The sequence below is a fragment of the Amphiura filiformis genome, chromosome 4 (genome assembly GCF_039555335.1).
Source record: "Amphiura filiformis chromosome 4, Afil_fr2py, whole genome shotgun sequence".
NCBI classification, from domain to species: domain Eukaryota; kingdom Metazoa; phylum Echinodermata; class Ophiuroidea; order Amphilepidida; family Amphiuridae; genus Amphiura; species Amphiura filiformis.
This window is the reverse complement of record NC_092631.1, coordinates 43,176,829-43,203,885: the sequence shown is the minus strand read 5'-3', so window position 1 is coordinate 43,203,885 and position 27,057 is coordinate 43,176,829. Positions and strand designations below refer to the sequence as shown.

General features: G+C 37.0%; 2 protein-coding genes across 2 annotated transcripts; one reads left to right on the top strand and one right to left on the bottom strand.

The window, feature by feature from the left end:
- Window positions 1–248: 248 nt before the first annotated feature.
- On the bottom strand, window positions 249–4,189 carry LOC140150207 (uncharacterized). Its single transcript, XM_072172212.1, has 2 exons — window positions 4,112–4,189; window positions 249–833 (listed from the first exon to the last, which is right to left on the bottom strand). The coding sequence occupies exons 1-2, from the start codon at window positions 4,187–4,189 to the stop codon at window positions 249–251; spliced, it is 663 nt and encodes a 220-aa protein (XP_072028313.1).
- Window positions 4,190–13,752: 9,563 nt separating this feature from the next.
- Window positions 13,753–14,115, top strand: LOC140150205 (uncharacterized). Its single transcript, XM_072172211.1, has one exon. The coding sequence runs from the start codon at window positions 13,753–13,755 to the stop codon at window positions 14,113–14,115; it is 363 nt and encodes a 120-aa protein (XP_072028312.1).
- The last annotated feature ends 12,942 nt before the right edge of the window (window positions 14,116–27,057 follow it).

The window sequence follows — 27,057 nt, the reverse complement described above, 5'->3', positions numbered from 1 at the left end:
GGATCTTCTTTATCGCTGAACAATATGCCCCTGTCAAGTTGTGTCGTAGCCCGCCTCCCTTGTTAAGTGAAGGCTCCCCCGTTTAACATAAATCGCTTCCTTGACTCCTCTCTCAAACCATCTGCTTTCGCGATCTAATATCTTGACGTCCTTGTTGTCAAATGAATGATTAGTGCTATCTAAGTGCGTGTAAACCGCAGAGTCTCCGCAACCAGTGCTAGCTCTCCTATGTTGGTACATGCGCTTCGCTAGAGTCTGTTTGGTCTCCCTATGTAAAGGTCATCGCATCCACTGTCCTTGCACTGAATTGCGTACACAATGTTGCTTTGTTTGTCCTTTGGTTGTTTGTCCTTGGGATGGACCAGCGCTTGCCGCAAAGTGTTCTTAGGTTTGAATGACACTGGGATTCCTTGATCTTTGAAAATTCTGCGAAGTTTCTCCGACAGTCCAGATACGTATGGAATAGTCACGTTCCTGCCGCGTTTAGATTCACCGTCACCTTGTGTAGCTTGTGCGGTGGCCACTTTATCAGCTGATTTGGTTTGAGAGAGAGCCTTGTGAAAAGTCCAATCGCGATATCCGCAAAGATTCAAGGCCTTCTGAAGGTGTTCGCGTTCCTTTTCCTTTGCCTTCTCGCTTGACGGAATCGTGTCCGCTCTATGAAATAGTGTCCGTATTACTCCGAGCTTATGAATCAGTGGATGGTGGGAATCAAATAGCAAGTACTGATCTGTGTGTGTGTCCTTTCTGTACACAGAAGTTTCTAAGCGACCATCACTTTCCACTGTAACTAAACAGTCCAAAAAGGCAAGTTTGCCTTCCTTGAGTTCTTCCTGGGTGAACTTAATATGTTCGTTGACACTATTAATGTGATCAAAGAAGGGGGTTAATTGATCCTTACGAATCTTCACCCACGTGTCGTCGACATATCAAAACCAGTGCGTAGGGGGGGGGGTGCCGGTATACGATGCAAGAGCCAACCGTTCAAACTGTTCCATAAACAGGTTTACAACAATCGGTGAAACCGGCGATCCCTTCGCGCATCCATGGCGTTGTCTGTAATATTTTCCATCGTAGACGAAACAGGTGGTATTAAGACAAAGTTCCAGAAGTTCACAAACTTGGTCTGGACTAAGTTTCGTGCGCTCATTCAAGGTGTTATCCTTCCTTAGAAATTCGCTAACACAGTCTATCGCTTCCTTCGGTGGTACACAGGTGAACAACGCTGACACATCATAAGAGGTAATAGTCTCATTATCATCCAATCGAATATCGCGAACTTTGTTGACGAAGTCCTGGGAGTTAATAATATGGTGTTGTGATTTCCCAACCAGCGGTCCAATAATGTAAGCGATGTGTTTAGCTACATTGTACGTGACCGAGTCCACACTGCTAACAATAGGTCTCAATGGAGCATGGGGTTTATGGATCTTAGGTAGACCATAAAATTTGGGTACCGACTCACCAGGGTACAGTTTATGATACAAGATACGGTCGATAACGTCAGATTTCTCAAGTTGTTGGAGAGAGTCAATAACCTTCTTCCTATAACCACTAGTTGCTATTGTTCAGCGATAAAGAAGATCCCTCAGAGGTTGGGCTCATCTTCGACCTGTGACGTAACATCCTCTTCACAGGTCAACGAACTTTTGCCGCTTTAACATCAGTTGGCCTGATGATGCATCCAAGATAGGATGTGAAATATTGCCACTCACAAAAACGTAAGTCCAGTAGATCAGATTATAATAATTTCATAGTTATTTTTACCTGGATGAATGATAATCTTCATAATCGTATTACCTTGTAGTAATAATACAGCCATATATGTAGATTGTTTATGACGAAACCCATATTGCCTATTGTACAGTAATTCTTTGGCATTTAAAAAGTTACTACATCTTTCGTGAACAATTCTTTCAAGAATTTTTGAAAAACAAGGCAACACAGATACTGGTCTATAATTACCAAATAACTGTGGAGAATCTTTCGTATATATAGGTACAGCCTTTGCTATTTTCAGAGCATCAGGAACAATTCCTTCTGTTAGTGACTTGTTGAAAATGATTTTCAATGGATATAAAATTTCAGTGGCAACCAATTTTACCACGTCAGACTTTATTATATCATAACATGGACTTGTTCTATTACCTAAGTTGTTAATAATCTTCAGGATTTCATTTTCGTATGTCGGTTTGAAAAAACAACCAGAGTTGCAACTATTAGTTAGATACTCATCAAAATTTTTACCTTGGTGTTTTATAGGTTAAATACTACCAATTATGTATTACACGGGTTTCAATGGCAAAATGCCTAATTCCGGGTGGAATTTTCTCATATTCAGAACTCTCACAGTTCAATGCCAGTAATATCAGGTGAAACTATATGATTTAGATGCCAAATGATCAAAAATTTAACATAGGTTGACCAGAGACTTTTCTTGTTTTAACGCACTGAACCGTAAACACCTTAAAATGACAGTGCGCCCTCGAAGCTGGAAGTTACAATATGATAGGGCAAATATTTACTAAAACCGAAGCCGTGCGTATGAATTTTGGTACTATTACAACAAAAATGCCATATAATGAGAGACAAGTTAGGGTTCCGGCTTGAGTTACGATAGAGTGGGGCCATACAGGATGCTGTAGACAACGTGTACACAAAGACTTGGTTTTATTTTACACGTGACTATAGACCTTACATGCGCCTTAAAGCTTAAGCAAAATGTCTAGCCTAGGCCTTTACTATATTTACACGTACATGCCTATGTACGATATTTAAGGCAATGAAATCACCAACAAAATGTGCATGTGGGTCTAATTAACAAAGTGCCATGTCTATATGATCATCAACATTGACTTTTCATCATCATTAAGCTTTCTATATGTATACGCAGGCAAGCGAAGGTTGTTGAATTTAGAAGCCCTGAACTCACAGAAACCAGTCGTAAACCCAATACTAATGCCACACGTCCCCCCCCCCTCAACCTGTTACTACCTTACTACCTTAGCAGGGCTGTCAAGCATTGGCCGTGAGTCTCACGCATTCGGTCACTTTCTCACGGTCTCACGCCAAGGTAGTAAAATCTCACGCCTAGGTAGTAAATCGCACGCAAAGAGCTGAAAAATGAGTAAAATCTCACGCATCGTCATGAATAATTCCTTGTTCCTACCCCCCCCCCGCATGATTTAGATGCCAAATGATCAACAATTTAACATAGGTTGACTTTTAGGTGAGACTTTTCTTGTTTTAACGCACTGAACCGTAAACACCTTAAAATGACAGTGCGCCCTCGAAGCTGGAAGTTACAATATGATAGGGCGAATATTTACTAAAAACCGAAGCCGTGCGTATGAACTTTGGTACTATTACAACAAAAATGCCATATAATGAGAGAAAATGTACCATTTTGAAGCATCAAACTCTAAAAAGTACTTTTTTGGCTATATAACTTGATCAATTTCAGCGAATTTAATGCAGGCTTTTCAAATGCCATGAAAACAAATAGTTACTCGTCGTACAGGGTGTCCCAATAAAAAGAGACCCCTCATTGCGCCCTCTTTTTTTCCTATTTTAGAAAGGTTGATCAAGTATATGTTGGTATGTAAAGAAGCCTTTACCCGTTAGCTTTAATAAACCGAAACAATTATTTCAATCGGCTCATAACTTTTGAAGATGTGCTGTTTTAAAGAAATGTATCCGTTTTTCACTCTGTCCACGGAGGGGTTTGGCTACTTCAAAGATTGAAAAATGCATATACCATGCGTGAATATAAAACATTACTCGATGATAACTTTATAAAATAACAACTTTATTTTAGGGAATGGGCTTTACCAGTGGCCTTATGGGTTATGGATTTTGTTAAGTGTCATTAATTTGGGCGAAATTGATGTGGGATGGGACTTTTGCTATACTTGGAATAACTTATATTTTTCTCGATTATTCTATGCCTTTTTGTTTCATTATGTTTTGTTACTTTCTTACTTTATTGTATTTCTTTTTATTGCCAACATAAGTCATTTCTCTTTTTGGAATAAAAGGTAGCCTTGAAATGGGCTGTTTAGTTTGTCTTAGGTTCTTTTGAGTTTACTGTGCTGCATGCTCTGCCCTCTACCTGGGTGCCTCCTTGACGAAGACAGGTTTCAGCCCTTTCAGCCCTAGTCCTTATTGCAACAATTGCGTTGTGTACCATCCTTGTACGCTGGATACTTTCGAATGCAGCAGTAATACGGGGTTGCGAAGATGTTTGGAGCTTGCTGGTGATCCTCGCTTATAGTGAATGCTTTCCCAAGCCTAATGCTTTTATCTATCCATGTCATTAACCGTGTGTTTCGTTTAAATCTTTGATGTAGCCAAACCTCATCCGTGGACACAGTGAAAAACGGGTACATTTCTTAAAGAGGGCATATCTTCAAAAATTGTGAGCCGATTGAAATAATTGTTTTGGTTTATTAAAGCTAACGATTTAAGGTTTCTTTGCATACCAAAATACATTTGATAAACCTTTCAAATACAGGAGAAAAAGAGGGCGCAATGAGGGGCCTCTTTTTTGGGACACCCTGTATTTCAATGTATCGCCCAGGCCTATTTGTGGTATTTAACCTATAGAGGCAGCTAGGTCCAATACTGGCAAAGAAGTCATTGAATTTGTTTGCTACTTTTGATGGATCATTATAAGTTTCATTGTCACTTACAAACGTTTGAGAAGATGTATTTTTGGACATCTGAGTACAGAATTCAGAAGTATCCATGTATTTCTCATAATATACCTTTCTTTGTCCAGTTGTGAACTGAAATAATTTTGTTTTGCCCTCCTCAATAAGGAGTTTAACTTGTTACGATACATTTATACTTATATTTATGTACACTCGCATCAGTAGGTTTTTGGATATGTTTTTTGAACAACTTGTTCTTTCAACGAATACATTTTAGTAGAGAATAAGTTATCCAAGGTGCCCTAGGCATCCTATTTTTTGTATGAGATTTCTTAACTACCTTTTTTTGGAATACATTCATCAAAAACCGCTTTAAAGTTATTAATAAACTTGTTGTATGATACATTGGCATCATGATTTTCACACACATTGTCCCAGTCAACCTTGCTAAGTTTATCTTTAAGTGCATCAATGTTTTGTACACTCATATCCCTAATTTCGATGACAAAATCTTTGGTATTTTTACCATAAACACTTAAGTTTGTAGACACAAATATAGGAAGATGGTCACTTATATCAGTTAGAATAATGCCAGATGTTTGATTTGCATAATTGTTGGTAAAAAAGTTATCAATCAGAGTTGCTGATTTTCTAGTTATCCGAGTCGGTTTAGTTATACTAGGGTATATAGAGAATATGATGTTATAACATCTACAAATTCACCAGTTGGTTTATGAACATCATCATTGAGTAGGTTTATATTAAAATCACCCATTATATATAGGAGCTTATTTTCCTGACCTGTTATTTTACATAATACAGCATCAATATATTTATTAAATTCATCAATAGTTTGGTCAGGTGGTCTATACACTACACCAACTACAATGTTTTGCGAATTACTTTTTTTCAATTTCTATAAACATCGATTTAGTATACTTCAGCTGATTTAGATCATTAATATCATGTCTAATATTAGAAGCAATATTCTCATCAACATACATAGAAACACCACCGCCTCTCTTGTCATTTCTATTACATAATTCAATGTTGATTAGATGATAGTAATCATGAGGCTTTTCTTTCAACCAAGTTTCAACCAGTCCAATGATTTGAAAGTTGACATCAATTTCTGAGAGTAATTCCTTTAATGCATCAAAGTTTTTAGTCAGACTTCTTACATTGCTACAAAGTAATGATAAATTGCTGTTTTTTATACCGGCTGTTTCTTTTATATTGTGTGTTACTTTTACAATCATTTACTTCAAATGAATCATCATTATCAAAATGATTGTATTTCATGCTATCATAATGGGATTTCATATATTCAGTATCAGCTGACATGTCCTCAAAACACCTAAACAATTCAAGTTGGAATTCGCGTTCGTCAGTAAAATGATTAAAAGGCAGTGTCAAATTTTCATTACAGCTGCAGCAATGCCAATATTTTGTATAGTCATTGCTTCTGAATTCCTTTGCAGATAGGTCACTGCAACATTTGTGAACATATTTCTTACATAAATTGCAAATTAACTTTCTGATTTCTTTTTACAAGATGGGAGCATACAACACATAAACAAGACATAAATAAATAAAACAACAAACAAATAAAGTAAAATATATATATAAAGCAATAACCTAGTTATGCTGTAAACACAGCAAAATATTAGGGTTTCACTTAGATATTAGAGAGATTGCGGAGAGGCGTTCACTGCAAACGCCATACGGGTTACGGATTTCTGCATTTTGCGGTAGAACGCCATGGTCCCGTTCACATCCAAACTAGCCGCCTACACAGCCAGTTTGTGTCGGTCCTAACGCTCGTCGTTCCTAGTATGCAATCATGATGGCGCTATGCTGAGACAAATAATCTAAAGGTAATAGGAATCACCCATTGATTCACCTTGGGTGCATCGAACCAGAGAAGATTATCTTCTTTCATCGAACTACTTTCCTCGGTATTGATATGCAAATACGACTGGCTGTATCTATATAATGTTCTAAGCATTCAGTCCAGATTAGCGATATTTGAGTTTTGCGGGCTATTGGAAAATGAGTATACACCTATCCGACTTCGCCATTACTGCGGTGTCCCCGGTGTAAAACTGCGGTGTCCCGAGGTCGGGGGTTCCATCCATTATTTATTGTGTGATATACAGAATTGTACCCGGGAATTGTACATTAACAGTGATATTCAATACACAATCATGCGTATTGAATTACGAATTAAATCTCCGCTCTGGTACATCTGTGTTGCCGTCAATAGAGGGCCAAATACAGTAAACGCTTCTCGGATTGGTGTATAGGCCTATGTTCACACGTTTATGCTATTTGTCTAAATAATCTAAACAGAGTTTGGTGTTGGATGCCTAGGAAGTCTTGGTGTATATTATTCGAATAACAAGAAACTAACTCCATTATCATATAAATAATACCCTGCTTACTTTCTAAAGCAAAATGAAAATAGATAATCTAATATGCCTTCGATTACTACCCACCAAACACACATATATTACAGAAAACGTTAAATGCTATATGAGGGTCAAGGGCATTAAACGTTTTAATAACATTCAAAAAACCTTTTGTTCAAAACTTGCTGATAAACGTTCTAACACAATAGACACTTATATATGTTTGCCAAATGATATTTTACTATAGCATTTCGAATTGTGGCTTAAAATGTTGTTGCATTATTTTTTCAGTATAACACGAGTTTTCATGATTTTTATATAAACATACATCGATATGTTATCAAAATGTTTTAACTAAAACCAAAAACACATGCATTATCATGTTTTAAAAACATTTTGCTGAATAGTATCCATAAGCAAAACACTTTGACAGCTGTTTAATGCACGACGAAAAAGCAAGGAGAAAAAATAGAGTTGCACGAACTTCTGTTCCCCGTCCTAAACAGACAAGTATACCGCATTTATGCCGTAACACTACACAATCTTGCTTAAAACGCCTCTTCGCAAGCTGATTTTTGGACGGCATTTTCCACACACAAATGAATAGGCAATCTGCCCGTTCGAATTCGCGTCGAAAAAAAAAAATCGAAATTTGTTCACTTCTTTTTGTCTATACGAGATCAAATTTTAACCCCAAAATGGATTTTATTACATGTCGGACTGTACTTGTTCTATTAGGATACTTTGATTCGCTTCATAGCAAGATAAACATAACATTTTTCTGCATTTTATAATGCGTTTTTTTTTGGTCATTTTGGAACGTCATTTTTCGCTACCAACCGCAACGTAATCGGCTTACGGTAATTCCACGATTGACCAATTCACAATAGATTTCACCCTCTAGAGGGCATAATAACCGATTTTCGACTAACGTAGCTTGCCGTTGGCATTCCCGTGTCACGTTTCACGTAAATTTCGCAATCTCTCTATTACTAAGCTTGCATGCCAATATTATAAAGAACATATTTACAAAGAACATATTTATCCAAAACAATTTGCGAATTAAGACACATCATATCGATGTTGAATGATGCAGTATTAGACTTTGAACATGACCAATTTATAGAATAAACTTACAAGATTCATAAAATCTGTATATTGAGCACATACATGAATTGTATACAAGCATACATGAAATTAAAAAAAAACCTTTAAAAAGGGATGTACCGGGACAGGAATGATTTCATGTGAAGATTAAATAATCCTTCTGAAAGATGCTTATAATGTGTAATATTTGACAGGCGAGACATGGTTTTAAAATGACAATTGTGATTCAAGGATGTGCATCTAATTGATTGGTCTTGGTTGGATGCTTGCAATTAGACATATAGGGTAATCTCTGATAAGTATGTGATATTGTTGGCTGGCAAAATAGGGAGATTTTGGATGGTGGGAAGTACTGGTTGATTGGTGGTAATCATGGTGAAAAGGATTATTCATAGTTGACGCTAATACACTTGAAATGAAGTTTTTATTGATAACATGATATTTATTAATATGACACATGTGTAATATTTGACAGGCGAGACATGGTTTTAAAATGACAATTGTGATTCAAGGATGTGCATCTAATTGATTGGCCTTGGTTGGATGCTTGCAATTAGACATATAGGGTAATCTCTGATAATTATGTGATATTGTTGGCTGGCAAAATAGGGAGATTTTGGATGGTGGGAAGTACTGGTTGATTGGTGGTAATCATGGTGAAAAGGATTATTCCTAGTTGACGCTAATACACTTGAAATGAAGTTTTTATTGATAACATGATATTTATTAATATGACACATATAGATGGCACTTGGTACATTTAAAGTGATAAAAGGTACAAAAGTAATGTACATAAAAAGTTGATACAAAAGTTACAAGAAGATACAGAACTATAAGTTGTATTGTTTGGAGACATGGTATATCATAGTGGCATAGGGTAATTATTACGAAATTCAGTTCTTCATAGCAACGTATAGATGTGTTGACTTCTGACGTCAATCTTTAGCAGTACGTGCATACATCATTGCAATTTGTGTTGTTTGATAGTATTTGCCTATTTTGTTTAGGGCTTGTGTTTGTTATATTCTTGCCACAGCACAATTAGTTGTTGTTGTGTGTAAATGTTTTGAGTATAATAGACATACTGTCAATTATAAAAAATATAAGTAACAAACGTAGATCACTATTGGAATGTATAAACATGTTCAATTCTGGAACTCTAGCAATTGCATACAATAAAACAAATATTTCTGGAATGTTATGAAAAGTGTAGGTGAATTGATGGCACAAACTTGGATGAGTTATCGGCAATGGGTACATTGTAATGGAATCACTGTGATCTACTTTTGTTGAGACATTACTATTTTACACCATGAATAACTGAACATGGTCATTTTTTGGTAATAATTCATTACGTAATGTCCATACCTTCGGGCGGGGTGAATATATTGACCCCAAATCAGCCAATCAAGTAACTGTCGCTGTGGATGTTACGTAAGCGTGGCAAGGAAAGTATCTCAAGATGTCAGACATGAGAAATATTAGGGACGCATCATTATACTTCAAAGGAGGGGTTGGGGAATTGGAGTCGGGGAAAAGTTCCAGCGGCAAGTTTTTTGTTAATTTCATGCATTTATACACAATTAAGTGGGGAAAGTTTTTGTTTTGTTTTTAGTGTTGGTGTGGAAAGTTTTTTTGCTCATGGAGTGGGGGAAGGTCTTTTTTAAACTTCCTAAACCCCCACCTTGAAGTCTAATGGTGCGTCCCTTATGACCAACAAATCAGCCAATGAAAGATAGATGTTGCTGTGCAAGATTCAGAAACACACCGCTATCTTGGTGTTCCATGTGGCATTGTTTTCTAGATTTATTATTACCATCATCTTGCACTATACGCAATTCGAATTATACACGGCCGGTATAGGCCTACCACGCAAATTGAACTATTTAGGTTATTAACAATTCTCACAAAATCTCCTCCCAAATGTCTGACTTCAACAATTCCCGCCAGACGCTTCTGCTCAATCTGCTGAATCAATATGAGCTAATGATTCCCTGTATAAGTTCGGCATATAAACTAATTCTGCATGAGAAATTTGACGGATATTTCGCTTCAGTGGTGTGATAATCTCGTCGCTATCCTGACAAAGTGGGATCGTCACAGTACTTAGCGTATCCCAACTATAGTGACCTTTGACTTTATGACAGTCTCTTACCTAGGTAAGCCTTCATGCAGCTGAACTACACATGAAACAGCACTTAAGGTGAACGCTGTAACCGAAAAAGCGACTGACTTGTAATAATTCCATCACCTTCCATCAACATTTAATTTGATTTCTAAAATAATGACAAAAACCTGTACTTTATCCTTCATCGTATCAACACAAAAATTCCGTTCAACCACAAGTTATATGTTTACACATTACAAACATAAATCATCATCAAAACAACTTGATTCAGGTACGTGCTTTCTTTATGAATTTCTGTTTCATATATAGTCTAGAAACGACAATTTTTTATATCCGACTAATAAGTACCGAGGCCAGCCAGCTTTGCTGGCCCCGGTACAAAAACAACTTAAGAGTTTACAATTTCATACACGCCGCTAGTTCGACACGCCGCTAGTCCGACACGCCGCTAGTCCGACAACACAAATTCCCTATACATTTCAGTAAAACGGTAAACAGATATTTGGTAAACGAATGGAAGGAACAAAACGAATGAACATAATTTGAAATGAAACAAACAAACAAAATAGAAAAGCAATACCTGAATTGAAATCACACGTGTTGTGACCCGTGTTGTGACCCCTTAATGACCTTTGACCCCAAAATCTACGAAAACCCCATAGGCATTGGCTTATGTCAATGCATTTGTGCACATAGTATCACTCAGCCATGTTATTTGTGACAAAAGGGAAATTTTGAATGTTTTTCGTCTTGGACCGGAAGTGACCCCTTAATGACCTTTGACCCCAAATAAAAAACACATATACATTAGGTAAACATAATTCATGTGTGCACATACCGTCACTCTCCTATGTTTTTCTTAGCTTATAAAATTGTTTTAAGATATTTGGTGAACGAATGGAAGGGTACAATAAACAAAACGAATGAACAAAATTTGAAATGAAACAAATAAACAAAATAGAAAAGCAATACCTGAATTGTAATCACACCATGTGCGATGGTAATTATGAAACTTAATTAAGTTTGATGTGATTAAACATATGTACCACGGATGGAAAACAAATATTTTTTCAATCATACGAGATTAAAACTGATCATTTCAGCATGGCAGGTGCATGCGATTATCATCATATTAGTGTATTTGTAAAATGTTTCCTGCCAAATGACACGTACACAAAATAAGCATACCAACATCATGATAACTTTGTTGATAGAGTTATTAATATTGGTTTTATATATCAGAAAGAAACTAGCATGGTTTTAGATAACAATCAAGTAGCGAGTAAAGTTAAATAACATATTTGAAATAAAAACTAGACTTAGCGGTGGTCTAAGACAACGAACATAGCCGTGTTGTGACCCGTTAATGACCTTTAACACCAAAATCTACGAAAACCCCATAGGCATTGGCTTATGTCAAAGCATGTGTGCACATAGTATCACTCAGCCATGTTATTTGTGACAGAAGGGACGTTTTGAATGTTTTTCGTCTTGGACCGGAATGACCCCAAATAAAAAAAAATACCACATATACATTAGGTAAACATAATTCATGTGTGCACATACCGTCACTCTCCTTTGTTTTTCTTAGCTTATAAAATTGTTTTAAGATATTTGATTTTATACCGGAAGTGACCGGGAGCAAATCAAAATCAATGCATGCATGTAAATGCTAGAGCAAATGTAATGGTCGGCAGAAGAAGAAAGAAGAAAGAAGGAAGAATAAAGAAGAAAGAAGAAAGAAGAAAGACGAAAGAAGAAAGAAGATCCTGTAAAAAAAAGACACAGCCGTATGTCACGGCTCTGTAAGAAGATCTTGTAAGAAAAAAGACACGGCCGTATGCCACGGCTGTGCAATAAACCATTTATTTTAATCAGAGTCAATGGAAGCATTAAAATTTACGGGGGGTCAGGGGACGAGAATATTTTGTTCTGGTTTTACTGGGACTTTTTGCTGCAGCGAAGCGTGTGAAAATGTCAGTTTTCTTAGTGGGCAAAGAACAAAAATTTCAGTTGCAAATACATACTAGACATGTACATAAATGTGGTCTAAGACCACGAAAACATCCGTTGTGTGACCCTTAATGACCTTTGACCCCAACATCTCTGAACATCCCATTGACATTGGCGACTATCTATATTTGTGACTATGTACTGAAAGGGATGTTGACATTCTCTTTCTGGTAGAAACCTGGCTTTTCAGTGAAGAATACGCTATAATTCAAGAACTTAAACCAATGGGATACTCATTTCTGAACTTTTCAAGAGGAAGTAAGACAAGGGGTGGAGGAATAGGCATTTTGTATAAATCGACTCTCAATCTTACTATTGCAGCAACTGAGTGGGATACTAAATTATTTGAACATTGTTGTGTAACAGACTTACAGTCTGGACTTCGGTTTATATGTATAGACCACCTCCTTCAGTTGTAAATAAATATCGTACATCTGATTTCATCCATGAATTTGACAAATTTGTTAAAGATGTCACCACTATGCCAAACAAGTTGGTGATTTTGGGTGATTTTAACATTCATGTTAATATTCCTACTAAGTCTGAAGTTCGAAATTTCCAAAATTCTCTGTCTACTGCTGGGTTTCAGCAACATATATCTTGTTCTACCCATGAGTCAGGTAATACTCTTGATCTCCTAATATCAAGGGCTGATGATAATATGGTTGTAAACTATAGTGTTAAAGAATCTCTTCTATCTAAACATCATTTTGTTAAATGTACCCTGAGATATACAAAAAAAAAACTCGAAGAGATTTCCGCACACTTGATGATCATGCTTTTAGACAAGATCTTGACAAAGCTTTACATGATATTCCTGATTCTTTTGATCATGTTGATGACTTGGTTTGTTATTTCTCTAAATCGTGTGCAGTGACTCTTGATCAACATGCTCCATTTAAAACTAAAAGTAGATCCACTGATGAAGACATTTTAGTGAAAGGCGTCTGCGAAGACAGCTTGAAAGGAAATGGAGAAAATCAATGCACGAGGAAGATCGTGCTAACTACCGTAACCAGCTGCATATTGTTAACACCATGATTGCTCAAGCCAAAACATCTTTCTTCAAGACCAAGGTGGTGGGCGCGAATGCCAAAGATCTTTTTCGTACCATTAGAAATCTTCTCAATGGATCAACCAAACCCTTCCTGTTCATGATTCTACCGAAGCATTCTGTAACAAGTTTGCATTTTTCTTCAAGGAAAAAATTGACAAAATCCAGGATGAGTTGGAGGTAGTTGGTGATCCCACTGAGTTAGATAGTAGCCTTTTAGACACAACAACTCATGGATTACACGTTTTTGAGCCTATTTCTATGGATCAGATCGAAACGGTGATTAAACGCCTCACAAATAAAACTTGCGCTCTTGATCAGCTACCAACATGGCTACTGAAACAAAATCTGCCTGTTGTTGTGCCTACAATAACTCGCATTGTAAATATGTCTCTTGAATCTGGTAATTTCCCTGATTTACTTAAAAGTGCAATGGTTACTCCTATATTAAAGAAGCCTACTCTGGACCAAAACATATTTAAGAACTATAGGCCTGTTTCCAATATACCGTGTATTGCCAAAGTGATCGAGAGTGTTGTGGCATCCAAGTTTAAAGACTATTTGAGTTGCCATGGACTGAATGAATCTATGCAGTCTGCCTATCGCAAACGGCATAGCACCGAGACAGCACTGCTGAAAGTTCATGGTGATGTCCTGCGTGAGCTTGATGACAATAAAATGGTGCTCTTAGTTATGCTGGATCTCACAGCAGCGATACGATCGATCACAACACTCTTTTTCACAGACTAGAAACAGCTCTTGGAGTTACAGGTCCACCTCTTGCTTGGTTCCGGTCATACATGTTAAATATATACAGTCGGGTCTCTATTGATGGCCAATGCTCTAGTGACATCCCTTTGGACTGCGGAGTGCCTCAGAGTTCCATAATGGAGCCTCTGATATTAACAACATACATTCTTCCCCTTGGTAATATATTACGCAGTCAAAATTTATTGGACCATATCTATGCCGATGACACTCAAATCTATATATCGTATGATCCAAGGAACCAAGCAGAATGTCTTAGTTCACTCACTTGTATTGAGAGGTGTATAACAGATATTCAAAATTGGATGACATCAAACAAATTGAAATTAAATATGGAGAAAACTGAGTTTCTGATCATTGGATCACCTCACAATTTAAGATCTCATCCTGATCTCACCCTTAATGTTGACTGCTGAGATTAAACCTACAAATTCTGTCCGCAATCTGGGTGTTATCATGGATTCGGATGGGTCAATGACCAGTCAGGTGGGGGGAGATTGTGCCGCACTCTTAACTACCAGCTAAGAAACATTGGCCGAATCAGGAAATATTTAGATGCGGACACTTGCCATCATATTATCAGGGCTCTTGTTCTATCTTGCCTTGCAGGCATCACCAACGCGCAATTTGACAAACTTCAGCGTATTCAAAATAAAGCTGTGTGCCTGATTTGCGGAGTTAAGAGACGTGAGCACATATCTCCTTACCTGGCGAGGCTTCGTTGGCTACCTGTCCGCCAACGTGTTAATTTTAAGTTGCTTGTGTATATGTATCGATCTTTGAATGGCTCACTACCAACATACCTCTCCTCTGATATTACTTTATACAACAGTCAAAGCATTTCACATCATTACCTCCGTTCATCCGTTGATCATACTAGGCTCCATATTCCCAAAACCCATCGTTCAACAGGTGACAGGGCCTTTTCCGTTATTGGACCCCGGCTATGGAACATGCTTCCTCTCTCCATCAGAGAAGCTGTTTCCCTTATTGTTTTCAAAACACTTTTAAAAACACATCTTTTTATGTAAATGTAATTTGTAATTATTTCCTTATGTATTTTTGGGTTTGTTTCTATTCCAGCCTTGGCTGTAGTTTGTAAAGGCGCTTTGACCTATTATACGCGGTATAAATTGTATATATGTAATCTGTGGGAGAAGAAGCATTTTGAGTTAACATTTTTTACCCTATGACCCCTACGTGACCTCTGACCCCACACGTTTCATGTGACATGTAGGGGCATGGTCAATGATAGTTATGACCAAGTTAAATCAAAATCGGTGTAAGCATGTCAGTGTAAGATCCTGTAAGAAAAAAGACACAGCCGTAGTCAACGGCTGTGAAACTAGACTTAGCTGTGGTCTAAGACCACGAACACAGCCGTGTTGTGACCCATTAATGACCTTTGACCCCAAAATCTACGAAGATCCCAAATTGCCTTATGCCAATCCATTTGTGCACATAGTATCACTCTGCCATGTTATTTGTGACAGAAGGGACATTTTTAATGTTTTGTCTTGGACCGGAAGTGATCCCTTAATGAACTTTGACCACAAAAAAAATACCACATATACATTAGATAAACATAACTTGACCTCACGTTCCTAATTATTGAAGAAGAACAAAAGTTTGGATTGGGTCTGAGTTTTTGTTACGTTATGCATTCTGAATGTTACACTGTCGAAAAAGTTCTTTCATCCGCATTTTTTCAATAATCGACTTGATTTGACCTCCCATTCCTAATTATCGAAGTAAAAAAGGTTGGAGTTGGTTTAAGTTTTTGTTACGTTTTGCGTTCTGGAGGTTACACTGTCGGAAAAGCTCTCTCGTTCGGATTGTCCGGATTTTTTTACATGATCGACCTGACTTGACCTCCCGTTCCTAATTATCGAAGAAAAGAAGTTTGGTGTGGGCCTAAGTTTGTGTTACGTTATGCGTTCTGGAGGTAACACTGTCTGAAACGCTCTTTTATTCTGATTTTTTGTGAATGAATCGATTTGACTTGACCTTCCGTTTCTAATTATCGAAGAAAAAAGGAGATTGGAGTTGGTCTAAGTTTTTCTTACGTTATGCATTCTGGAGGTTAGGGACCGTTCACAAACACTTGTTAGGGGGGCTGATGCAAAGGGGGGTGAAAATGTTGACCCTCCTAAGGGGAGTGGGGGGATGAAAAAATAACCACAATTTCTCCTGGGAAAATTGAGTTTATATGCTTTTCTATGTGGTAATCCCATAATTTTCATGTCAAAAAGGGGACCTTGAAATTGTTGAGGTCTATAAGGGGGTGGGGGGGCGAACCCCCACCCCTTACAAGTGTTTGTGAACGGTTCCAAGCTTTTGTTACGTTATGTTTTCTGGCGGTTACACTGTTAGAAAAGTTTTTTATTCGTTTTTTTTTTGCATGAACCGACTTGACTTGATCCCCCTTTCCTAATTATCGAAGAAAAAAATTTTGGAGTGGGTCTAAGGTTTTGTTACGTTATACATTCTGGATATTACACTGTCGGAAAAGCTCTCTCGTTCGCATTTTTTTTTTTGCATGAATCGACTTGACTTGACCGCCCGATTCTAATTATTGACGAAAAAAATGTTTGGAGTGGGTGTAAGTTTTTGTTACGTTATGCGTTCTGGAGGTTACACTGTCAAAAATGCTCTTTTATCCTGATTTTTTTTTGCATGAATCGACTTAACTTTTGAAAAAAGAAATCGGAGTGGGTTAAAGTTTTTATTACGTTATGCATTAAGGCGGTTGCACTGTCGGAAAAGCTCTGTTGTCCGGATTTTTAAGCATTAATCGTCTTTTTTTTTATGGATGAATGGACTTGACTTGACCCCCATCCTAGTTATCGAATAAAAAGTGGGTCTAAGTTTTTATGTTCTGGAGGTTATGGACCGTTCACAAACACTTGTTAGGGGGGCTGATGCAAAGGGGGGGGTGAACAAATTTGACCATCCTAAGGGGAGGGGGGGGAAAAAATAACCACAATTTTTCCTGGGAAAATTGAGTTTATATGCTTTACTATGTGGTAATCTCATAATTTTCATGTCAAAAAGGGGGACCTTGAAATTGTTGAGGTCTATAAAGGGGAGGGGCGAACCCCCCACATCCATCCCCACCCCTTACAAGTGTTTGTGAACGGTTCCTAACACTACCGCGAAAAGCTCTTTAATCCGTATTTTTTGCATGGATCGATTTGACTTGACCCCCCGTTCCTAATTTTCGAAGGAAAAAAAAAGTTTGAAGTGGGTCTAAGCTTTTGTTACGTTATGTTTTCTGGTGGTTACACTGTTAGAAAAGTTTTTTATTGTTTTTTTTTTGCATGAACCGACTTGACTTGACCCGCCTTTCCTAATTATCGAAGAAAAAAAGTTTGGAGTGGGTCTAAGGTTTTGTTACGTTATACATTCTGGATATTACACTGTCGGAAAAGCTCTCGTTCGCATTTTTTTTGCATGAATCGACTTGACTTGACCGCCCGATTCTAATTATCGAAGAAAAAAAAAGTTTGGAATGGGTCTAAGTTTTTGTTACGTTATGCGTTCTGTAGGTTACACTGTCGAAAATGCTCTTTTATCCTGATTTTTTTTTGCATGAATCGACTTAACTTTTGAAAAAAAGAAATCGGAGTGGGTTTAAGTTTTTATTACGTTATGCATTAAGAAGGTTGCACTGTCGGAAAAGCTCTGTTGTCCGGATTTTTAAGCATTAATCGTCTTGACTTGACCTCTCGTTCCCAATTACCGAATAAAAAAAGTTTGGAGTGGCTCTATGTTTTACTTACGTTATGCATTATGCAGGTTATACTGTCGGAAACGCTCTTTCATCCGAACTTTTTTTTATGGATGAATGGACTTGACTTGACCCCCCCTCCTAGTTATCGAATAAAAAGTGGGTCTAAGTTTTTGTTACGTTATTCGTTCTGGAGGTTACACTGTCGGAAAAGCTCTTTTAACCGATTTTTTGGCAAGAATCGACTTGACTTGACCTCCGTTCCTAATAATCGAAAAAAAGTTTGGAATGGGTCTAAGTTTTTGTTACGTTATGCGTTTTGGAGGTTACACTGTCGGAAAAGCTCTATTATCCGGATTTTGTTTTTCATGAATCGACTTGTCTTGACCCCCAAGTCAAGTTTTAGTTACGTTATGCGTTCTGGAGGTTACACTGTCGAAAGAGCCCTTTTATCCGGATTTTTTTTCTTGAATCGACTTGACTTGACCTCCCATTCCTAATTATCGAAGAAAACAAGTTTGGAGCGGGTCTAAGTTTGTGTTACGTTAGAAGTTACACTTTACTATGGGAGTGGGTCTAATTTTAGTTACGTTGTGGGTTCTGGAGGTTACACTGTCGAAAGAGCCCTTTTATCCGGAGTTTTTTTTTTTTTTGCATGAATCGACTTGACTTGACCTCCCATTCCTATTTATCGAAGAAAAAAAGTTTGGAGCGGGTCTAAGTTTGTTGTTACGTTAGAAGTTACACTTTACTATGGGTGACTTCTAACAGAAGGCGCTGGTTTCCGTAGTATTCTTCATTCAAACCGATTCCATGCACGAACTCGGAGTTACCTGCATGACTTTGGTGGGCTTTTTTTGAAACAGTCATGGTTGCACATGCACCTACAAGAAAGTACTAAACTAAGTATAGCAGTCGCGTGTAGGATATGCAGCTTATAGAACACGGATAACCTCTATAGTGTAGGCATATTATCCACTAATAATTCTGCCACACCATGTAGATCGCAAAATATACATGCATAATGATGCATAAAATAATGATCACCTTGTTTGCATTGTTCAGAGAAGATGTAGGAAGCATCTTCTCTGCATTGTTCCAGCAAGTTTGGAAACACAGACAATGAATATTAATCAGTCGTAGCATCATAAACAAAAAATGGTACAATTTAAATAAGTACAATTGAATTAGTGAAGTCTCTAAAATTTTCACACTGATGTGACCTTTTCTCTTAATTTTGCAGACTTTTAAGTTCACATTACAAATGTTAGTAATAGGCATATGAAAACGCACAAAATTAGACTTAAATTATTATGTTGTTAGGTACGGCATTGTGAACATAGATATGATGAATTTTTCAATATTTTTATTTAAAAACAAAACATAACTGGTGGAATTTGGAGTTATAGAAGATAAACAACAAACTTTAATCAGACTCAGACATGAACGGGTAATTGCCGTATTTGTAGAGTTTTAAAACGTATTCATGGTAATCACCATAATTGCGCCATAACCATATACGTAGTAGACCGTTGCATGTGGCAGATTGTGATGCATTCATAATAGGCTGGTTACTAAACGAATATTGTTTCCAGATAGTTTTTCCAACTTCGAAAGAAATATTTCTGGACACAAACCATCAAAATCTATTATGTATAACTGACGAGTTTCATTATTACGGAAAAGATCATTTTGCATAAAACAAATTGATGATTAAAAATGAGAGTTATGAGAAGAACACTTTGGGTCTTCGGGTTGTGGTGTGCATCCATTTTTGCCGTATACAAGTTGTGCAGCTATTTGGAAATGTGTGCCTACTCGGTCGTTACACCATCAGGAATGGAAGGAGTAAGGTATGAATTATATTTAGTAGCTAGGGGTAAAACCAACGACGCAATTGAAGAATATCTGAGACATAATTGCAGCGAGACATCGATTCGTACACACTACATTATTAAATCATAAATGATTATTATATTTTCACTAGAAGGTCCACGTCAAATTATTGACTTTTCATGAAAATGAATTGAAACAGATTGGAAAACAGTTACTTGTTGAATGACTATACGCCGAAGTATTTGGGGTATTATTCGGCTATTATAGTTGAGATAATTGATCTCATCTTTTGGATGTTAGCTCCCTGCAAGTCAAAGAAATAAACTCCTGGCTATAATTCTCTTCAGGACCTGCGATTCAGCTAAATAACGTTTTTAAAGATTAGTGATGCAATGGCTCTTCCAAACATCTATTGCACCCCCATAAAACAAACTTACTTGAAAAACTCAAATTTGAGATTTCTCAGAAAAAACGATTTTTGTGAAATTCTATGGCTTCTCTTAGTCATTTGAAATGAACATGATACATTTTTTGGAATTTTTATTGCTAAATACCGATGGGAAGTCCCATGTAGAAGAATTCTTCTTATTATATGTTAACATTAAGGGATGTGTAAATGGCGGGAAATTGGTTTGGATTGCAGAGGAAGTGTACCTGTAAGGTGTAAGGGACACAGCCATTAGAAAAGGACTAGCTCAGATCGCACGTGAAATAAGTTATCAGTTCAGAAATTGCAATTTTTCCCAGCCTTGAAAACAAAAAGTAGGCAGAGCTGGGAATCGAACTCGGACCTCTCGGTTATGAAACTCGATGTTTTACCACCACCAAGCCAACTGTCTGTTTGCTGTGAGGAGTTTGATAGGTCCTTGATATTGCTGAATAGTATACATCAATACTGATATTTATCTAATGTACGATGTTATTCAAAAAGACGTTCCACTTAAACTATAAGAACATGTGATATGGCTATCAATCGATCAATCAATCACGTTTTCAGTTTACCAGTTATCAACAATCAATAATAAACCATTGAATCATGGAATATCACTGATTACTTACCAATCTACCAAATAAATAAATAAGTCAGTAAATAAACAAATAAATAAATAATGCATAAATAAACTGATAAATAAATAAATACATAATACAGGATGCAGTTAGTATTTTAGTTTCAAATTTCCAAACATTCCGATTATTCATAATTTTCTTCTATACACGCAAAGGACCTAATCAAAAAATGGGTCTTTCACCATGTTCACACCATAATCAAACTACTGCGTTTCCTGTAGGATTATCTACTGACCAGGTGCTAAACAAACAAAGTCGTAAATTGGATGCTATAAAAGTACCCAATCAAGCGTATTTATCAAGGTCAGTCGTCGGCCGGCTTACTGAATATACAAAGAGATATCTCATTTTGGTGCCAATCACAACATAGGTTTGATAACGGGTATAAATCAAAATAATAGGCAAAGGTCAACGTTTCCAAAGCAGTATTACATTGATGTAGACGCAAGCTTTCGTGCGGGAAACATGAAAACATACTCGCCAGTCGTGCCCTTTTTATGAGATTTGATACGGCGCCGAAGACTACAGTTGTTCCTAAATTAGTCTGGAACCCTGTTTCCAGATGGATGTTTTTTACAATGAATAAAAAGTAATTATATCATAAAGAGACCGACATAGAAGAATAGGACATCTATCGTGAGCCAATCCGCGTTATGTTGCCTGCAAAAGCCGACGATTAGACAGAAAATCTAAAAGGAGTATGACCAGATATCAGCCTTAATTTCATGGCAAGCTTCAAACGCATTGAAAACGCCAAATTCCAGTCACAAAATATATAATATTAGTAAATCACAAAAGCAAATGGTAACGTAGGTATGTGGAAAAGAACTGTATTAACAATAAGAAAGTATGTGCCCACTGATTTCTGTCGCTTTTTTCAAATATCATCAAAACGTCCCAAAATTAAAAACGAACAAAAACTTTCCAAAATAAATACATATTCGCACTCGGTGGCCCAGACACTATATGTCGCTTTGATTTGTGGTACCTCGTCGATTCCCCTCTCCAGTTACCAGTATTTCAATTTGCCCATACCCGTTAGCCCTTATGTTATAAGTTGCAGACATTATTGGTTGTATTTTTCTAGTTGCATTTGTTTCATTTATAAGTATGCATATATCGCATGTATATATTGCAAATGAAGTTCATTATATACATGTGTACGCTCATTTAGTGCAAACTAACGCAGCTGACTAAACAATTATGCAAAATTGTTACAGTGATGAAATAATTTCGCGCCGATGTGACGCTTTGTGAAACAATTAATTACAAATAGTTCATATTCAGTAATTTGATCAATATCAATCATATTGGCCAACTCGCCCCTCGTCACCACCATCTGGGGGGGGGGTCGACCTGAATTGTCAAAAAGTGGCCGAAAAGAACAAAAAAATGATAATTTTGAAGAAAGGTGTGGGACACGTCCCCTGTCCCCCGGGATTGACGCCCATGGACAGGCCTAGATCGACATGTTCTACGAATTCAATCCAGAAACTTTCCATTCGTCGGCATTCGCCGTCATTTTCCACCCTACTACCCCCTGATACAGTTTGCCTGCTTGTTTTCCGTGTAAAGCAATAATTGGGTCCTGATGGGACCAGGTTCAAACAAAACAAAAATGCTGGCCTATAAGGAAATATAAGTGAAATAGAGGCTCATAGAGATATGATTTTGGTGTCTATACATATGTTTTCAGGGTCAAGGAACCCGAAAAAACTAATAGTATAGACTTAGAATATGAATAACTTTCTATTGTGGGTGTTTTTTTCAAAATGGCCGCCAAATTGACTACTTCTGACTTTATCTCAGCTCGAGAGGTTCATAGAGATCGGACGTTGGTGTCTAAACATAAGTTTGCAGGGTCAAGGAACCCCCAAAAAAACTATTAGTATAGATTAATAGAATATGATTAACTTTATTATAAAAAGGCGAAGGGCACAGAGGGTACCTGCTTTCAGTAAAAACCCAGTCTTAAAACTTAAAACTAGCTTTATAGAATTAGGAATTCTTCCGCTGAGAATTTCTAAATTATGAATTAGAATAGCCTTATTAGTTCAAACCTTATCTTGGTTTAAAAGAAATATTTATATATAACCAATTATTCTTTTGGTCCGGGATACTTAAAACTATAAATATCCAACAAAAAGATATTACCAATCTTAATTATCTTTTTGTAAAGTTTTGGTGGCTCTGAAAAGAGCCGTTCATTCTTTGGTTTAGGGAACCTTAACTGTCTCTTTATTAGAAACTATAAAATTGTATTAAGTTAACTACTTAAATTATATGACAACTGTCCAATCTCTTTTTAGAGGTTTTGGTGGCTCTGAAAAGAGCCGTTTGTTTTGGGCTTTACTGCCGCTTGTTTTGGCTTGGCTTATTCTGCCAGGACCTTTTCTTCTTCTGCTGTTGATGACGATGTTGATGATGACGAGGCCGTTTACTTGGCATTCTGGAATCTTCTTGCCGTTCTGATGACTTTCTCTTTTTTGATGAAGGTCGCCTTTGCTTCAGAAGTTCTTCATCTTTCATAAGCAGGTTGGCTGCTTCTTCATCGAAGTAGTTCACTGCATCCGTCGCCTCTTCTTCGTTGACCTTACGCCTAATTCTTCTTCTACAGCACTCCAGTGCGTCCTCCAAATCTTTATATGCTTCTGGGATGACTACCCCAACTAAGTCTTTCAGTAGCATCTCCACATACTTGGCTAGGTTTAGGCGCTTGATCTGCAGACGACGGTACCAAGTCCTGACTAGGACCTGATTTGCTTGGAGAAAGTTGACGTTTGTCACCTAAAGAGAGTCTTCTTCTTGGTGGATGATGAGCTTGGCTTGCTATGCTTGCTTGCCGATTCCATGTTGCTGGTTCTGGTACTAAATACCGAATGACGTTTCTTACTGAAAACATCGTTATTTATCGTCTATCCGCTGCACTCTGATTGGCCCGTAAACCCGGATGTCTGATTGGACGGTCAGATCGGCCAATTGCGTAGCTCGCTTTATTGGCCAATCAAAGACGCTTCCTGTTTTCTCGCCATTTCTCGTATGTCTACGTGAAGATGGCTAACTTACTTAGCGTCTTATTAAATGGAATGCTTTCCATTAAAATTATAACACTTTTTTCTGTGTGTTATTACGGTAATATTCTTAACTTAGAATATTAATACTGAAAACCGTCTTTTCTATCAGTGACCAGATAAACCTATATAACATCACTAATAATATATATAGGCCTATATGTTTTTAAAACTGAAAAACATAATTATAACTTATATAGAGGGATATTTATGCCGACTGGTATAAATAGTTAGCATACAGTAAAGCTAGACAAGCCTGTTTCGATCCTCAAGGGATCTCATCAGTAGCACTGTATAAGGTATAATTATTGCTGACCTTTGCATGTCGTAAAAATTAAAATCAAAAAAATATATATATATATAAATTTTCAAAATTTAATTTCTACATCTCGAGAGACTTGCTAGTCTGTCGACTTTTTGAACTTTTGGTGGCTCTGAAAAGAGCCGTTCATTTTACGGAAAAAATCTTTTTCCGTATTTTTTGCGAATAACTCTTCGTTTTTTATAAGGTTAGGCTTACCCTTTATAGACCTATAAATAGTAGACTTACTATTTGGAATCTTTTGGTGGCTCTTAAAAGAGCCGTTCTGTATGTGATGGACCAAAAGACAAGAACCTTTGTCTTGGTATAAGGGAAACTGTCGTTCATAAACGATCAGTTATAATGTTGGAAAAAACTCATCTAGCCCTCTACTCTCCATTGCTAAATCTGTTAGCATACAGAGGGTGGGTGATTCTGTTCTTGAATCAAGGGCAAAGCTTTTTTTCATCGTCATTTCCTACCGGTAATCTTGCCTTCACTAACGTATCATTCAAATTCTTAGTCCTACTATGAGCTATAATAGGAATTTCGGGAAAGATACGTTTCAGATCTGGCTGGTCGGAAATGATATCCCAGTGTTTCAGGAGCGCGTTCTTGACATGTTTACTATTGATATGCGGGTAATAATTGATTTTGAAAACTAGCGGGATTTTATCATCTTTTTGTTTTTCTGTGATAAACCCTTGTCTGTTTTCAAAATTCACTTCATTTTCTGCCTTTTCTATTTCTTCAATACTGTAACCTCTTGTTACGAGTTTGCTTTTGAAGACAGATTTCTTTTCAACGTACGACTCTACGTTGTTCGAGTTACGTGCGTATCTGATTAACTCGCCTTTGATAAAACCCCTAAAGACTGAGGGGCTGTGACATGAGCTTCTATCTAGATAGCACCATGTTTCTGTAGGCTTAGTGTAGCATCTAACGTCTAAGATGTTTAAAGTTCTAAACCTTATACCTTTGTATATTACTAGGTCTAGAAATTGGATTTCTTCCTTAGAGGCTGTATATGTGAAATTCAATGATGGATGTAATTCATTAATCTCTGTTATGAATTCTTCCAATTCTTTTATTGAACCTGTCCACGTGAGGAGTGAATCATCCATATAAATGTGAAATGATGAAACTTTTTCATTCATGGTCAATATTCTTTGAACCAATATATTAACTACTAGACAACATAAGGAGGGACTACTCCTTAGGCCCATAGGACAACCAGCGACCTGAAGATAAACTTCCTTGTTGAATTCGAAGGAATTACGGTACAAGACTAATTTCACTATTTTCCTCATGTACGCCAGACTAGGCATAGGAGGATCATAGGAAGATGGGTTTAACTTAGCCAATGTTTCCATGGCTACCTCTAGAGCTTCTTCTTGCGGTACCGCCGTAAACATACTAACAACATCTATACTTGCTATTATTATGTCATTTGGTAAAACCAAATTCTCTATCTTGCGGATAGTATCCGCTGTATCTTTCAGGTATGCTGGTGATTTCTTAACTTCTGGTAGAAGGTAGAAATCTAAAAACTGTGCTATTCTATTTAGCGGTGCCCCACATGAACTAACTACTGGTCTACCCACAAAAACCTGACCTGGTTCTTTCACTTTCTTGTGAACTTTGGGTAGCATGAAGAATACTGGTGTCTTAGTTTCATAACTAGTTTATGGGTCTAAATAGTCTGCCAATGCTTTATCTATTTCTTTAGCATTGAACATTTCACATACTAACTCGCTAACCATGTTTGCTATGTCAGCGGTCATATCATAATCTAATCTAAGATATGATTTTCTATCACAAGTGGTCTTTATGATGTTAACTCCAACAGGTTCCAAAGCTATTACAGTCATATCAGGAATGGATCCTTTGATCTCCATGAGGTCAGTGAGACCTTTGTCTATGATGAGCTAACCAATCTTAACATCGATAAAAGCACTGCAATCCCGGAAAAAATGTGTTCGAACACCTACTGTAATTCCCATGTTCATCTTAGTATAGCGCGCACGCTATATGAGTCACTGGAAACTAAGATTTATAATAGAGTTCTCTCAATGTTCATCTTAAGCATATCTCCTCCCCGTTACCCACCAATCAATGTTGGGAGAAGACATGTGAAGATGAGCATATTGGGTATGCCAACATTGTACGGGGGTAGAAGGGGGACTATTTCCAATAAGGCCTTTAAAGTGTTCGAACAATATTTTCTGAGATTGTCTGAGGAATTCTAAAATCAGTGTTTGCTTTTTCTCATTTGGGATCATAACTTCAGATCCTGTAGAGCGATTTAAATGAAACTTGGACATGTTAGTTTATATATAATAAGGAACACATGCAATAAATAATATTAAATTACATCCACAAATATTTCAGGGATCGGTCACTTTAAACAGATATTTTCATCAAATTTTTGAATAATTTAAGTCGAATAAGACGTAAAATACCTGATACATATCCCCAAACAGTTTAAAACATAGCAATTTGAATAGCTAAAAAGTTGAAAATGTTTTTGGACAATCATGGACCATCTTTTATATTTGATATAACACTAAGGGCACCGTCAATCAAACATCACACGGGTGTGGGGTGCAAATTAGTCAATGCTATCTGCAGTAGATAGCAAAATAATGCAACGACATCTACCACCCTATGTCCAATGCATTGCCAAACTTCTCCTTCCAAACCAGTAATTCCTGACCCCATGAAAGTAAACTTCAAAGATTTCAAGCAAATAAAAAGAAAAAGAAGTCATTAAAGACCCCCCACACAAAAAAATAATAATAAAATATATAAGAAACAAAGAAACGAAACCAAAACAAAATAGGAAAGAAAATGCCAAAATTAAATAAAAGAAGATAAAACAAAAAATCTAAGAAAAAGGAAAATAATGCATTAAAAAG

Coding starts and splice junctions, on each gene's coding strand:
- LOC140150207 (XM_072172212.1), bottom strand. CDS start 4,189: ATGGTACACAACGCAATTGTTGCAATAAGGACTAGGGCTGAAAGGGCT. Junction 834..4,111: donor TTCGTCAAGGAGGCACCCAG/GTAGAGGGCAGA, acceptor AAGTTCACCCAG/GAAGAACTCAAGGAAGGCAA.
- LOC140150205 (XM_072172211.1), top strand. CDS start 13,753: ATGTCTCTTGAATCTGGTAATTTCCCTGATTTACTTAAAAGTGCAATG.